The 17163-nt window shown below is 43.4% G+C and overlaps 1 protein-coding gene across 3 annotated transcripts in view; it reads left to right on the top strand.

The window, feature by feature from the left end:
• Nucleotides 1-17163, top strand: part of hepacam2 (HEPACAM family member 2) — a 115706-nt gene that overhangs the window by 91398 nt on the left and 7145 nt on the right. For all 3 annotated transcript variants that reach the window (XM_055662796.1, XM_055662789.1, XM_055662782.1), the window contains exon 9: nucleotides 14670-14788. In XM_055662796.1, the coding sequence (XP_055518771.1) occupies nucleotides 14670-14768 (99 nt within the window). In that variant the 3' untranslated portion in view covers nucleotides 14769-14788. The remainder of the gene's footprint in view (nucleotides 1-14669; nucleotides 14789-17163) is intronic.

The following is a 17163-nucleotide window of genomic DNA, read 5'->3' as shown; positions in this document are numbered from 1 at the left end:
TGATTTAACCCCCCAGCCGCGGAGACAGAAGGCTCGGGGCATTGGCAGCCATAGAAAATTGCTTTTAAAACATGGGGGGGGCACAAATTCCCTGGCGGGCCGATGACAAGTGTGCATGACAATGAACAATTTTATCTCCTCCCCCCCCTCCCCCTCACCTTGACAACAAGAAGCACATTTTATTTATTGTTTAAACACAGTAATACCATCTGTTTGCCTGCGTAACGCACATAACAAGCTCCCACGCTCAAAACACCAGATAATCTGTCATCTGTTTTAACCGAAGATGGACACAAAAAACTGGAGTAACTCAGCGGAACAGGCAGCATCTCTGGAGAGAAGGAATGGGTGGCGTTTCAGGTCGAGACCATTCTTCAGACATGAATGGTCTCAGCCGATGAAATGAGACAATTGTCATACCAAAGATGGACCCAAAATGCTGGAGTGACTCAGTGGGACAGGCAGCATCTCTGGAGAGAAGGAATGGGTGGCGTTTCGGGTTGAGACCCTTCAGACTCAGTGTACAGGTCAATTCTCACCCCCAGATGTATCTTCCCCTTCACGGTACTTCTAAATGATTTATTTCCTTCTTTAACTACTCGTTGAACTTGTCTGGGGGTACACTCTTCTTTTTACATAACTAATTGAGTTCTGTTTCTAGTCTGGCTTCTGGTACTGTGAACTGTAGAACTATCTGTAATGGACGGAGCGGTCGGGTTTAAGGAAGTCTGTGACCTGGAATTTGATCGTCTATTCCAGTCATGAGCTCCGCAATGTGCATCTAAGGTATTGGGATCGTAAGATGTATAAGGTGGAATTCCTAAGACGTGAATTCCTAATTTTAACACTCTCCCAATCTTCTAAATAATAGTAAGATTAAACGAGAACTTACCAGTTTGAAGTTTGATCTTGATTTTATGAGCAGTTACGATGAGCGATTACGTGAAGAAGGGCCGTCCGTCTGCGTGCGCATCAATCTTCAAAGCAGCGGTGTTAAATCACAGATAAAAAGAAGACCTGAGAATAGTAAGATTGTGAAGAAACTAGAACTTCCATATGACCTTGATAGTATGAGGGTGGGAGCGGTGGGCACGTAATCGCTCATCGTAACTCCTCATAAAATCAAGATCAAACTTCAAACTGGTAAGTTCTCGTTTAATCTTACTTAGTGAAGACTGCGTGAAGATTTCAAAGCTCTGTGATTTTACGCCGGTTACGAATCCAGGCGTCACACACTGAATGGATTGACCATGGATGCGTGTAATCATTAAAGCATTCAGACATTACGTAGTTAAGTAAAGAAACTGATGCTTTAAATGAAAGAAAAGTTTTTTTTAAAAGTTACCCCTCCCAACCTTGGGGGAGAAACTAAGGGACAGAACTTAAAATGGTACGTGCAAACACCCCCTGTCCGGTTATGGGTTTGTTATAAAACCGGTGGACCGTTATTTCATTCGTCCATCCTGCAGCCACTAGGATGTCGTCAAGGGGCACGTCCATAGCTCTTGCTGCCGACGTAGATGCAGCCCTGGTGGAGTGAGATTTAACCATATAAATGTTTAGTCCTGCTACCGCCATTACCTCTTTTGACCATCTGGAGATGGTTTGAGTTGACACCTTTTGGTGTGGGTTTTTTTTATGGCTGATGAGGATCGATTGTTCTGAGTCTCTGAGGTTCTCCGTAACTCTCAGATAGTGGTGTTAGTATGTTACCACCCACACAACCGTTGGTCCTCTGGATATGCCAAGAACTGGATCTCCATCCCTGGCATTCCTGGCCTGCTCTGTTTTATCAGGTTCCTGATTAGGAATGTTATGTTGTTCATATTGGTGGTCATGTAGTCCAACCATAGCTTTTGCAGTGTCTGGACTCTTTGTCAGCATACCACCTTCAGGGTTAGTTATAGGCGGTCCACACTGTCAAAGTAGGGTTTGTACCATGCCCACATCCCATGTGTCAGTGTACCTTGGCCTTGGAGGTCTTAAATTGTAAATTCCCTTCATGAATTTTATTGTAAAGGGGTGCGTTCCTATCGAACTGTGTCCTGCTTCCGGCATCAGATTGGAGGAGAGTGCGCCTCTGGCACTATAGATGCACTATAACTTAGTTTATAGTTATAGTACAGTTGATAGGAACTCCAAGACATCCGTTATCCGAACTGTGTTGTATTTGTTCGGACAGTCCTATGCCTTGAAATGGCCTCCTCAGAATCTGCAGACCAACAAGTTATACGTTCATGTAGTGGATGATTGCTCCATGTAACTGGGTTCACTAGGAGGTCACTGCTCTTGGGTACAGCCATTACTGGCTGGACTATAATTCCCAACATTTTTGGGGACCAGGCTTCAGTAGGCCAATCTGGCATTACCAATATGCCTGTGGTTCAGTCTTGCTTGATTTTTGTCAAGCATCGGTTTGTGAGACAAATTGGCGGAAAGCATACATAAACATTTCTCCCCAATTGAGGGAGAAAGCATCCACTGCCTTGCTCCTGGATCCAGCTCGCAGGCCACATATCTGCGCAACTAATGGTTAGTCTAGATGCAAACGGATCAACATCTGGTATGCCAAATCGTGTAGTTATTTCGTTAAATACTGTCTGATTCAACATCCATTCTGTGTTGTTATTAAACATTCGTGATCCAGCATCTGTCACCGTGTTATATCTACCTCGTAGATTTCCCAAATATTCCTCTCGATACACCAGTGCCAAATGAGGTTCGACAATCTGTCGTAAGATACAGATTTTACACCACCCTTGTTAATGGATATATGCCACCGCAGTGGTGTTATCAATCTGAATTTGAACAAGCACCGGTTGCATATCGCTACAGAGAACCTCGAGTTCATATTGTGCCCCCAACAATTCTGGGTAATTGATTCCATGTGTTGGGGAATTACAGACTCCTGCCCATTCCATCTGCCCCCACAGCTTTAGACTGTGTTGGTGTCTCCCCATCCTTAGCCGCTTGCATAGGTCTGAAGAACCCTCGATGGCTTTCGAGCAAAATTTCCCTGAGCTGTCTCCCATTCGTTATCCACCATAGTTATTCAACAATGGCCTCTGCTGGCAATCCATAGTTTGCCAATTCGGCCTGCATGTAATCTGAGTGTTCGTTCCTTTGCTTGCTGTAAGTTCTGGTAATGCAAAGGCCCGTACTGCTGGGAATGCAGCTACTATTTGCCAATTACACTCGCTGTTTGCCTGATAGATGGCTAGAATTTGACTATCAGGTCATTGCAGGCTTAATTAATATTGTCGTTTGCCCCTAGGCAAAGTCACCAACATATTTACTGTTTTTGATAGTAAATTCTAGGTAATCAATTACCCTTGTAGGTGTCAATTTTGATTTAACTGGATGGATGAGGTAACCAATTCTTTCAAACAGGGTTTTGGTTTGCTTGACTGATGCTTCTGCCAATTCTTGGTGACTCCAAAATGAAAATGTCCTCCAAATATGCCATTACTATGTGGTTTTGAGACCTTTGTAGTCCCAGAATTGGTTTCCGTAGTTTAGTCAATAGTCTAGGAGCTGAAGGTACACAAAAATGCTGGAGAAACTCAGCGGGTGCAGCAGCATCTATGGAGCGAAGGAGGTGATGTCAACCCATTTGGCAGAGCCATGCCATCCATTTAAACTTCAAATATCTCCTGTTCTTAATGAATAGACACCGAATAGTATGCATCTTTGAGGTCGATGCATGCCATGTGACCATTTTATAGGAAGCTCCTATAAAACAGTAGTTAGACCATAACAAAAATTGCTGTTTCTAAAAGTCTGTGCTGCACAAATGAGTTAAACCTGGATGAAGTGACATCCTCCATCTGTCACCTGTCCTGGAAGGCAATCCTGCCCAAAATACTGGGCCTGCCTTGAAGACAATTCCGGTCCGAGTTCCAAGTCTGCTTGGAACCTATGTATGTTGTGCAGTAAAAAATAATCACATGTTGTTATCTGTTTTTTAAAACCAGATCTGAAATTCATGTTATTGTCATTTTGAACAAAAACACAAGAGTAAAATTACCAACATGTAACTGGTCCACAATCCCTTGTTTCAGTAAACCCAGACCCACCTACCTCCATGGCTACCGGTGGTCTTGTGGTAAGCCCAAAGGCCCCTGATGCGGGTTCCTTTTCTCTCCTTGATTGGGAGTTGGACTGGTAGGAAGTGTGGATTCCATGTTTCTCCTGACCTCTGCTTGGGTCTTGGTCTGAAAACCTCATCATACTGAGCCTGCCTTGTCGGACAATTCTGGCCATAATTCTGAGTCTGCCTTGAAAGACGACTCTGATCATATTTCCATGCCCAGCTTTCAAGCTACCACCGGCTTCAGTGAACTGCTTACCCCCTATGGAGGTGTGGGGTGTGTTGTCGCCTACTGATGAAGTTTGCTTGTCGTTGGTACCTTGATTGGTCCGACAGCTTTTGCTTCCTTCTTCTGGTCTTACCTGAAGAGAGGATTCGGCGGCTGGTTTCTCCAAAGTCACCCTGATAGCGCTGTTCCCTTGCCGGCATTTGTGCGGATATTCTGCCAACTGCTGTCTCTTGAGGCCATATACATGTGCTTCAGTATGTTCATACTTTAATTCAAGATCAGTTACCTACTGATCTCGAAACCAAATTTCGTTTGAACGTTATGTGAGGTTCAAATGACAAATAAATGGTATTGTATAGTATTGTAATTCAAGATCAGTTACCTACTGATCACTCACACTCCCCTCCATTGAGAGTGAGATTTGTAGGTAGCCCAGACAACAGGTGCTGCCGCAGGCCCCTGAGGATACCTGCGCTGACATGGCCCCTCCAGCGGGCCTAAATGAGATTCTTGCTTTGGGTCAGACTGAAACTGACCGTGAATACTCCTCTCCTCAGAGCAGGAGACATTTTCTAGATCTCTATCCAGTGAAGCACCCAGTGGAACCTGGATGATTGCAGAAGTATTTCTTTTCTTTTGTGCTTATTATTTATTTTATATAAAGCTCTTTGGTGCAAGTTAACTTAAACAGTGCTATATAAGTAAAAGTTCCTTACTTACTTCCTTTCTTCTGCTTGTCCCTGGGAAGGTCCCCCCCCCCCCCCCCCCCCCCCCCCCCCCTGCTTTTGTACTCCGATTCAGAGTGGTTTCTTCCATATGTACTTCCCCCTCCAATGGGGAAGACATTGGGTTGCCCCATTATGCGAGGCTCCCGGTATTGCCTGCTGCTGTAGGCCCCGGGCTGACACAGCTCTCTCCTTAGAGCAAGTCATTGTTGGAGCAACTTCTCCAAAATGTTGCTCCTATGTGGGAGAGTCGTCCTCAGATGCTCTCCGTTGAGGGAGGGTATCCCTTTCCCTCCCCGGACTCTTCTGAGTCAATGGGTTGTTTGACTTGCGGGTGGATTTTCCCGTACTGCAGGATCACCAACGGAGCTCTCCTCCTGCACCAAGGCTCCTGCCGGTTCAGCTGCCGGCGCTAAATGTAGGGAAACACTGTTGCCCGCTACTGGGAAATGCCGCAGTCTTCGGCAGCCGACTTCCCAGCAGACCTTCTCCTCGACATCTGGGCCCTGAAACTACAAAAAGTTTCAAGCCCGAAAGAACGCAGGTAAGTGATTCAACTTTCCTTACCTGCCCATCCTGACGGCCTGGGAGGACACAGTGCCTCTGCCAGTCCGTTGCGCGTTTGCGTTCAGACGTAATGACAGCGCATGTGACTCCGAAGTATAATCATAGTCATCCCCCTCGTAACCAGTGCCAACCATGGGATCCTCACGCTTAAAACCTATGGATGACAATTTTTCTGTGAAAGATTTTCTTCTCTCTTTATCTTTAATACTCTCAGGCTTTTCCCTTAGACTACCTGGAGGTTCAAATGCTTCAGTATCTTCTAATTTTATCCCCCGTTTTACAGTTGCTTCCTTCCAACTTGCCAATCTTTCCTCCGCTCTACTCGCTTTCTGTTCCTCATAATAATTTCTCCACAATTCAATTAGTCCCTTTGCCTCTATTATCGCTGCATTGCCGTATAATCTGCTCAATGTATTTCAATCCCTTTACTATAATTCCCTCCCTAATTCTCTATTTCATGATCCGGAAAGAATTCTCAACGGTCAGCTTTTTGTGGAAATTCACTGCATATTTCCTGCAAAGGACGTTCCGAGTCAGCGGTTATATCTTTATTTGCGTGGTTCCCCGTTCTATTGGATATGGAAGCAACTCTCAAGCTACTCGCACCTCTTAACAATTTCCCTTTCTAATTCCGAAATTACCAAAGTCGTTTTTAAACAATATTCAAATAAAAATGCTCCAGGAAACAACCAACAACAATCACACACGTTCTCGCAGCCCGTTTCCTATTCCCAACCTTAATCTAAACACATGAAAATGAGCTCCAAATGCGTAAGCAAAATTGAACACAGAAAATAAATAATTCCACTTTCTTAGAAGTATGCCTAACCACACTCCTGTATAAACCATAAACATCCACTTATTACAAAGATAAATCACACTCTAATAATTCCTCCTCATGGTCTACTCGGTCAACAGAATGACTCCTCCCCCGAGACAGCAATAGAAAGAGCATGAACCCTGATCGAACTATCATGAATATGATTCCAACAATACTACAATCTAAACAATTACAAATATTTAATTCAAACACACTTTTACTTAAATTATTTAACACCCAAAAATCTTTAAGCACTCAAACAAGCAATACAAATAACAGTCCTCACCCTGTTTTATGGGCCCCCTACCCAAAGGAGTGCTAACCACCCCGCTATGCTTGCTAGACTCTCTTCTAACAATCTCGATTGGACCCTTTCCCAAGCCCGCAAATGATCGATCCGCTCTAACTAGCGAACCGCCGAAAATCAACGCAAAAACCGCAGTGGACCCGATTTCTGCACTCGCGATCGAAACAGCTCAACGCTCTTGATCGCAAACTTGTTTGGGGGTCCATTCAGATCCCAGACAAGCCCCCAATGTAAAGAGCTCATTCTAAGCTTGCCCCCAGTCTAGGTTCAGTCAGAAATCACTGAGTCAAGCACTTGCCCAACTAATCTTTATTTTGACAAAACACAATTACATTTCCCACTACTATACCTAACCACCATGGGTTCGTATCTGCTCGGCCAAGCCTTCTTTAGCCTCGTTCTAGCAGAGACACTCCAGACGGTCACACAGTCCCAAGTGTTCTCGCAGAAGATCGAAACAGGACCTCGTGGGAGCGGCCTTTTATAGGTCCACGAACCTTGAGGGACCGAAACACATGGGGGTGGTTTACAGTCCAATAACAGATATCGATTAACTCAGTATATGATAGACATCAGAGTGCCCAGTCACCTATGGCTTGTGTGGGGAAAAGGGCCCCCACCCTCCCGTCTCCATCGGCCAGTGATGTGATGGACGCGGGGGTCTCGACCAATCGCTGACAAGTCCCGCCTCCCAGTGATGTGCGTTATTTGACTTTTCGGCAGAGTGGCCTTTCGGTGAGTTTGCTTTTAGGCGTCCCACCCTTTTGGTTAGTTGGCTTTTAGGCATCCCACCCATTTGGTTAGTTTCCGTTTCAGCTTCGTATGCTTTCGGTTATTTGGCGTTTCGGCTTTGTTTCCTTTTGGTGGCTTCTCGTCCTTCGACGCCACGTCCGGGTACCGGTCTGCACTGTGCTGCTTGAACTGAATGTCGTGCTCAGGGGAGAGGCCGTGCTCAACTGCCTGAATAGATTCAAGAGAGTTTTACCGTCAGATATATGTTGTGTGTAAGAGTGTGATGGATGGTGTGAATGTCTGTGTGTGAGGTGGTGTGTGTGTGTGTGAGATGGTGGGTGTGTGTGAGATGGAGGGTGTGTGTGAGAGATGGAGGGCGTGTGTGTGAGATGGAGGGTGTGTGTGTGAGATGGAGGGTGTATGTGTGTGAGATGAAGGGTGTGTGTGTCTGTGAGATGGAGTGTGTGTGATGGATGGTGTGTGTGTGATGGAGGGTGTGTGTGTACGTGTGAGCCTACCAGCCGTGAGTGAGTCAACTGCCAGCCAATAGCCGTGAGTAAACTGTCAGCCCACAAGCCGTGTCGGCTGTCAGCACACCAGCTGTGAGTGAGTTGGCTGCTAGCCCACCAGCCATGAGTGACTGAGCTGCCAGCCCACTGGGCCCAAGTGACTGAGCTGCCAGTCCAAGAATCCATTTGGCCCACAATGTCCATACTAGCCCTCTGGAAACCAGTCCCCTCTTATTACCCATACTAATGCTCCAGAAGCCCCCCCCCCCCCCCCCCCCCCACCCACTCCCCGCCAGGACTGATCCAACATTGGCTTCAATGCCATTTTTCTGCTGTCCCCCCAAACTCCTCTGCTAATCTTTCAATCCTCTGCTAATACATTCAATCATTCTGCCTTCTCCTCTGTCTGGGATAGAGAATTCTACAGATTCACAGTCCTATGAGCTTCTCGATCTTGGACAGGTGACACATTTCTGAAGTGAGAATTGAAAGCTTGTTCATTGTTGTCAGGCACATCAGGTCTTAGGACAAAGTGAAGCATCACAAGCTGTTCAGAATTGATCTGTACCCATAAAAACAAACACAATGCTGTTAAATGTCTATTTCATTCAATCTTATTTTACAGCAGGTGACATATTATGGAAGATATGTTAAACAGATTATATCCATAGAGATTTCACCACCATTTTTCTTTTAAAAATACCTTAAGTATAGCACATATGCATAATTTCCATCCCAAATGTTCACATGCAAATTTATGCAGAGATAGAAAAATTAGGGTGGAATTAATGACTTTAAGATGAAGATGTCGCAGTCATGGAGCTGTATGGCACAGAAAAAATGCCCACCAGCCCAACTTGTCTATGTCAGACAAGTTGCTATATTGGGCTAGTCCCATATGCACTTGACCCAAATCCCTCTAAACTCTTCCTATCCATATATCTGTCAAAATATCATTTAGATGTTGTAATTGTTTCCGCTTCTTCTGACAGCTCATTCCAGATGCAGACCAGCCTCTGAGTGAAGAGGTTGCCCCCAAGGTCCCTCCCATATTTCTCCCTTATCATCTTAAGCCTGTGCTCTTTAGTTATAAAATCCTATACTGTGGCTTCAAGCATTCACTTTATCCATGCCCCTCATTATCTAATACAACTCAATAAAGTCACCCCTCGGTCAGTACAATAAATAGTCTATTTATTTTGTATATCCTCTTTTATAATGAAACCTGCATGAAACTGTATAGAAATGTCTAAATCCACTGGAGATTTTATTTTTCTGGATTCCTGTGTCCTGCCGTAGGAAATTGGCCAGACTTTAATCAGAAATATTACTGCTGATGGAGGAAGTGGTTTTGAGTTTGGCAATGAAACCAGCTATTGTGTATAACAGTGGGAGATTTAATGTACCATGACTTGGGAATATGATTGTTGGTACAGTACTGTATTTGCCCATTATCTAGAAGGCAAATGGAAATATATTAGATTAAATTTAGCTGTTACTCCATTCCTTATTAAAATGCATTTAATTATTTTAAAGACACCGTTTCTGAATTTGGCATAGCTAAAGCAATAAGTTACAATGAACTTTAATGCTGTGGACTACACAAGGGTCTAATTTAATTTCAGTATTAATCTGCTTAACATGCAATATTTATTAAGTCACAGGAATGTTATCATGTAAAACCATTAATGTGGTTTTATTTTAAATTAAATATAATCTTTAAATATTTATCTTGCACAGAACTATGTTGAACGGGCTCATTGAAGGGCATGGAGATCTTTAATACAAAATAGTAAGATTAAATGAGAACTTACCAGTTTCAAGTTTGATCTTTATTTTATGAGGAGTTACGATGAGGGATTACGTGAAGACCCCGCCAGCACGCATGCGCGACATACTTCAAAACAGCGTTGTGGAATCACAGAAACAACACAATAATTGAAATAAACATAGTAAAGATAAGGAGAACTAAGATACCAGTTGACCTTTATAATTGAGGGTGGGAGCGGAGGGCACGTAATCCCTCATCATAACTCCTCATAAAATAAAGATCAAACTTCAAACTGGTAAATTCCCGTTTAATCTTACTATTTTACTTCTGAATCACTGAGTGACTACGTGAAGATATGTAAGCTCTGTGATTTCAAACCGTGTAACAGTCCATGCTTCACTCACTGCCAAAGTCATCCAAGGGAGGAAGTATGTTATCGAAATCAAACATGAATCTGTTTATAAAACATTAATGATATTTATTTGATACAATAACAAAGAAAATAATGCTTCCCCCGGGCTTAAATTATATATTTGCAGAGTCTAAAATTCTCTCTGCAAATGAAACAGGTTTTACTATTGGCTTATTGTAGAATGTTTGGAAAGTTATTTCCATGGACCACCCCGCTGTTGCCAGGATGTGGTCCAATGGCACGTCCATTCTGTTAGCCGCCGATGTAGATGCTGCCCTGGTGGAGTGAGATGTGTAAATATCAGTATCCACTCCAGCAGCTCCCAATACCTGTTTGAGCCATCTAGAGATGGTTTGACACGACACCCGACCATGTGGCTTTTTGTAGCTGACCCATAGTGCCTTTTCTCTCCCTCGGGGATCTTTGGTTGTGTTGATATATTGTAGTAGGTGAGTCATGACACATAAACGGGGGTCAGATGTGTACGCCCGGAATTCCATAATGAGTCCTGAAGTTCCTGGTCTGCTCTGTTTTACCAGCTCCTGAATAGTGAACGTTATTTGGTCTGATGTTATGACCATATTGTCCAGTCTGAGTAGGTAAAGGGACTGGACCCTTTGTGCTGAGACTAACGCCATCAGCATAGCCGTTTTCAGGATTAGCTGTTCCAGACTGAGGGATCTGGCTGGTGGGCATCCCCTTAGGTATGTCAGGCCAACACTGACATCCCAGATCTTGGTGTACCTAGGGGGGTTTGTATTGAAGATCCCTCTCATTAATCTGGCCACCAATGGATGAGACCCTATGGCCTGTTGTCCTGGTGCCTGCCCTAGATAGGCTGACAGTGCACTCCTAGCACAATTGATAGTGCTCAGACCTTCATCGTGGTGAAGGCTGGACAGGAACTCCAGTACATTAGTTATGGTTGTTGATCTGTATGTTGTCCCTGTTCTTGAGCAGTATGTTTCCCATTTTCTGATACTGGAGAGATATTGTTTCTTGGTTTATTCTATCATGGCATGGGTGACTTTCGTCTGAGACAGGGTGGATCAGTAGATCTGGTCCGCTGGGAATGGTCATGGGTGGTTCAATGACCCTGTCAAGGACCACTGGAAACCATGGCTGTGTAGGCCAGTCGGGTACTACCAAAATACCTGAAGCAGAGTCCATCTGTATTTTGCGTAGTACCAGACTGACAAGGCAGAAGGGGGGAAAGGCATAGAAAAAGTAGTTCCCCCAGTTCAGCGAGAATGCATCCATTGCCGCTGCCTCAGGGTCTGGTTCCCAAGCGACATATTCTGGTGAGTCGTCAGGATGCAAAGAGATCGATACCTGGTGTTCCATATTGCTTTGTAATTTCAGCAAATGCGTTGGGGTTTAACATCCATTTGGTGTTATCATTGAATTTGCGTGACCTGGTGTCTACCACTGTATTTAGTTTACCTGGCAGGTAAGTTGCTGATAGCCAAATATGTTTGTCGACACACCATTGCCAGATTGTGTTGACCAGATTATCACATGATATCGATTTTATCCCGCCCATATGGTTAATATAGGCCACCACTGTGGTCTTGTCAATCTGTAAGTGGACATGCAAATGGTGCATAGTTGAACAATAAGCTTTTAACCCATAGAACGCACCCAACATTTCCAAATAGCTTATACCCAGTGTCTGTAGTAGTGATGATTCTAGATTATTCCATCTACCACCTGTACTGGATATAGTATTAGTTGCTCCCCAGCCTTGAGCACTGGCATCTGTTTGTATTGTTAATGTTGGGTTATTGATAATGATGGGACTGGAACTATGCCAAATGTTTTCTTTCCACCATTGTAACTCTGATATTGCTTTGATTGGTAATTTCATGGTTCGGTCAAAGTGACCTGCATGTTGTTTTAACGCTTGTACCTTTGCTCTTTGTAAGTTTTGATAATGCAAAGGTCCAAACTGGGTAGCTGGAAATGCTGCTACTAATTTCCCAATTACTCTTGCCACTTGTCGAATGGTTGGTTGATTGTTAACCATTAATTTGTTACAGACTTGTGCCAATTCTGCTGCTTTTTCTTTTGGCAACGTTACAGACATGTGGACTGAGTTAATTGTGAATCCCAGATAGTCCATAGTTGTGGATGGCGTCAACTTAGATTTATCTGGATGTATGACAAACCCCAAGGTTTCAAATAAATGTTTAGTAGCTAATACTGCTGAATTAGCTAATTCCATGGTTTTGCCTATTATCAAAATATCATCAAGATATGCCATGACAATATGTTTTTGTTTTCTTAGTATTGCCAGGGCCGGTTTTAATATCTTGGTAAACAGTCTTGGGGCTGATGTTAGACCATTAGGCAACGATTTGTACTGCCATTGTTGCCCCATCCAGTTAAATTTTAGGTATCTACGATGATCCTTATGAATGATACTGAATAGTATGCATCTTTTAAGTCGATGCTTGCCATAAAGTATTCTTTGGAAATCAATTGTTTGGCAGTTACAAATGTTTCCATTTTAAAGTGTATATATCTAACAAAAGTATTCAACGTGGTTAAGTCAATGATGATGCGACATCCACCATCTTTTTTGGTTTTAGTAAATATATTTGATACGAATTCCAAAGGTTCATGTTTAGATTTCTCTATGATTCCCTTTGTATGTAACCTCACCAGTTCTGCTTGTCCCTCGCATTTTTCTTTTAGTGAGAGTGTAAATCCCCTTTGGGGTGCATGCTGAACAGGTGGCATACTTTCTTGAATAAATTCAATTTTATATCCTTGAATACTTTTTAGTATATAATTGTCAAGTGTGATAGTCCTCCATGCTTCCAAAAACAGTTGTAGCCTCCCCCCTGTTAGTAAAGGCCCCCCACCTTGTATGTACTGGTAGGAACCAGACCCACCTACCTCCATTGTTATTGGTAGAATGTTCACTTCTTGGGCTTCTGGTTCCTTGTCTGTCGGGGTGGTGCTGTGTGGGGGTGGCGCATCTTCCATGGGGCCCGCTCTGGGCCCTGTCCTAAAAAAGACCTCCGGGGATGATATGCGGGCCCCGAGCTTTCACCAGTACCATGAAGTAGACGCCTACTGGTGGATGCGTTGGGGTACTGCCGTCTGGGTCCAAATGCCTTGGACTCTTCATCCAGATCTTTCACTTGCTTTGGTAGGCCTTTCCCAAATAGCAGGATCTGTGGCTGTGAGGTCGGCGTTTTACACAGTCCGGCGAATTTTGGGTTGAGGGTAGGTCTTATGGCCTCCTTCCGGAGGTTGTTGATCTCATACTGTGTGTTGCACAGCAGAGCCAGGGTGTCCTGTTGATTGGTTGTCATGTCAACCCCGTCCACAGAACGAGCATATGAAGTTATAGCCGACGTCAGGTGCTTCAGTATTTTTTGTAATTTGAGTTCTTGGGTTCGGATACCCTGCCCAATGTACCCCCGGATTTGACTGTTAATAGCTGGTACATTGAGCGATAAGCAATTTTCGGGAGGCATGTTAAGATCCAATGCCTCATTGACTACCTGTTCTTGGAGTGGTTTAAAGGACAGGTAGTCAATACTGGCCGCCAGTTTGGGCTGTAATGGCCATCCCGCTCGCGGTGTTGCCGCATAGCGGTTCACCACTCCCAGCAACTCTTCCTGATCCTGTACCCCCAACACACTGCCGTGTTCTTCAGCCAGTGACCCCTGTTCTTGACCAGCCCAGTCCTGGTCGCCAACGCTCCCCTCTGCTAAGGGTGATGCAATGGCCAGTGCTTGGTAATGCACTGGAGCGGGAGTGCTTGTGCTCCCTTGGCGAGCTTGCCCCATCTCCCAGAGCAAGTCTCACTGGAGCATTTGCTCCATGAGCCTTTCCATGCGGCCCAAACGGTCACCTCTGCTGCTCTCGGGCGGTGAGTCTTCCGCACCGGACTCGTCCAAGTAAACCGGCCGGTCCTACTTCCGCTTAGCCTTGCTTCCAGCCCACTGCGGTTGTTCGAGCTGTACTAGCGGCGCTGGGCTTGGCTGTACAGAAACATTGTCGGTGACTGAGGACGGCAGCGTGTGCGGTCCAGGTGCCGCCAATCGCCCCCCACTGCTGGGACCCTTCTGGTCCATCGCAGTCGGACGGGGTACGACCTTCTTTAGTTGTCTTCCCTTGTTCATTGCGCTGTAACGAGAAGCAGAACAAGGATTTCCAATATATGACCTCAGAGTAGTTTACTTACCTGGAGGTTCCGTTTTTAAACTTGCTGCGGGAGAGCTCGTTCTCCCGCCCATCACTGTGCACTGCGTGAGACGCTATGTCACGCACTGCGCGAGACGCTATGACACACATGCGTGCTGGCGGGGTCTTCGCGTAGTCACTCACGTGACTCCGAAGTAAAATTAAAACAATATGGATGGTTACCAGCTAAAATGCAGCAGTTATTCTAAATAAAGTGTGATTTACGATGTGTGACAATTTTCTTTTGTGAATGTGAATTAATTTTAATCCAACTAAAAAATTATTTTGTTAATTTCATATGTTTCAGGTTCCACCAGATAAGTTAAGCACTGTGTATGATATTATTCGAGTACCAGATATCCGCACAGTTTATGACGTCATTTGCCAGACACCAAAAACGTCTTGATGTTGGACTCATCATAACAGGTAATAATGGTTTTCATTTTGAATGAATACTGCCAGTCCCAATCCTTAAATATGTGGCAGAAACTAGTGAACTCAGTCAGACTGTCAAGATCAAAGTTGCATATTTCTGAGGTCTCAGCAATTCCTCTGAATCATTCAATAAGCTCCAGTTATGTGCAAATAGATAGAAAACTGGATGCAGTTAGATTGAGAGCAGCTTCTGGCAGGTACCTCCACATCTGACAAATTGTAGTAATTAAAAAATGAAAGTTCAAGACTACTGTGTTTCCATTAGACTGAAGGATAAGGACAACAAAACCGCTGGCTAATGTGTGCTGTTATTTATGAAGGACAGCAAGGTGAGTTAGCAATTTGGATTCAAAATTGACTTGGAGGAAGGAGTCAAAGGCTAATTGTGCAGGGTTGCTTTTTTGATTGGAGGCCCATGACCAGAGGCATGCTGCAAGAGTTGTTGCTGGGACTACTGTTGATTGTTATCTACCTTAACGATTTGGATGACAATGTTAACATTTTATGATCATGTAATCCAGCTTCCAAGGGAGCAGAATTGAGTTAAGGCCATCACGTCAGTACACCATGAAGCATTGATCAAAAAGCAGACCAAATGCAGACCAACATTGTTGTCATCTGCAACTCTACTTTATGTTGTTGACATTGTCTGGGGAAGTGATGTTAACACTGTTATTAAAGTTGCAGATATCACTAATGTTGGTGGTATAGTTGACAGTGAGTAAGGATATCTTAAGTTTACAAAGGGAAAGGTGGCGTCCTCTGCTTTTTGATCAATGCTTCATGGTGTACTGAAGTGATTGCCTAAACTCAATTTAGCAAGGGCTTGAGTTTCTAGTGATTGGATTTATCAAATGACTAGTCTGCTAGTTTAGTATTGTTGATTTTAACAAGGTTGATTCTTATTGTTGATTTCAATAAGAATCAACTTTTCTACCTAATGAAATTAACTTCCTTATTTATTATATCTCTCAAGAAATAATATTTAAGAAGACTGTGGGATCACAACATAAATAATTTTAAGATATTTATTTTTGATGTAGATGCTGTATATAATAATAGTCATATATTTCCAGTAAAATAACACAATTAATAAATGTCAAATTATCTATCCAATTCTAAATATAATATCAAATCTAAATATATATCACCAGATATACATGTGGTAAATTAGTTTTATATCAAAACTAATACATACAGCTCCAGTATTCTGTTTAGCCTTGTAGTCGTTTATCTTTACAAGCAAACAGCTTCTTCAGATCCCCCTCTTTACTCTGAACATTCAGTATTTATACAGCTTATTTTCTTGCAGCTAGACTATTTTATTATTGTCTTGCAGCAAGATTATTTTATGCGGCAGGTGCTGGTACAATGTACATGTTTCTTATGTCTGGCAGCAAGAGGTTATGTCCTCCGGCTGATAACTTTTTCTTGCTACCAGATATTCTGGTTACTGGATGTTTGATTAATTGCCATTTGTCTATCAATTAAAATCATACAAATCCTTAATAAAAGGCGAAAGATATGTTCAAGTACACAAAATCTTGACATAGTCTTTCATGACTCCTGTCAGTTCCTTCATGGGAGCCACTTGTTTTGGTAAAACTATACTTTTACCAAGGATAGGGTCTTCTTCTATAAAATTCTGCTTCCTTGAGCTGGAATACATGGTTATAAAATGTCATACCTTTTATCTACTGACGGAATGTTCCTCTATCATCTTGTTGGCAGTCGACAAATCACTGCAAGCCAATGCTAAACTGGCATTAGCTCCAACTGTAAATTCTCTCGAGACAACAAATCTTGATCATACCCTTATCATCATCGGCAGTGACTTCAATCAAGCATGTTTCAGGAAAGTACTCCCCAAATGCTATCAGCACCTTCACTGCCCCATAAGGAGTCTCTCGACCTCATTTCAGGCAGTCTGGCCAGCTGATGGTGCTGCTCCTGCCGGCTTACAGACAGAGAATGAAGTGTAAAGCACCAACGATGAGAGAAATACAGCAGTTGCCAGAGGTGGCTTAAGGTCTTCCTTAAGACTGCCTTGATTCAGTCGGCTGGAACATGTTCAAGACCACTTCATCCAGCCTGAATGTACATATCCCAGTTGTCACTTATTTCATCAAGAAATGCCCTGCCAACTGCATTCCAAACAAGACAGTTAGGGTCTATCTTAATTAGTCAAGAGAGTTTTTATTGCCATATATCCGAGATAGAACACTGAAATTGTTACTTGCAACAGCTCCCCAGAATATATAAACATAGTACACTGTAAATAATATAATAAATAAGATAAGTTGTGTGTGTTTATATACACATACTCATATACCCTTTTATACAGATCATATATTCACACACGCCCA

Source organism: Leucoraja erinacea, chromosome 2 (assembly GCF_028641065.1).
Source record: "Leucoraja erinacea ecotype New England chromosome 2, Leri_hhj_1, whole genome shotgun sequence".
In the NCBI taxonomy this organism is placed as follows: domain Eukaryota; kingdom Metazoa; phylum Chordata; class Chondrichthyes; order Rajiformes; family Rajidae; genus Leucoraja; species Leucoraja erinaceus.
This window is presented reverse-complemented; position numbering and strand designations above follow the sequence as displayed.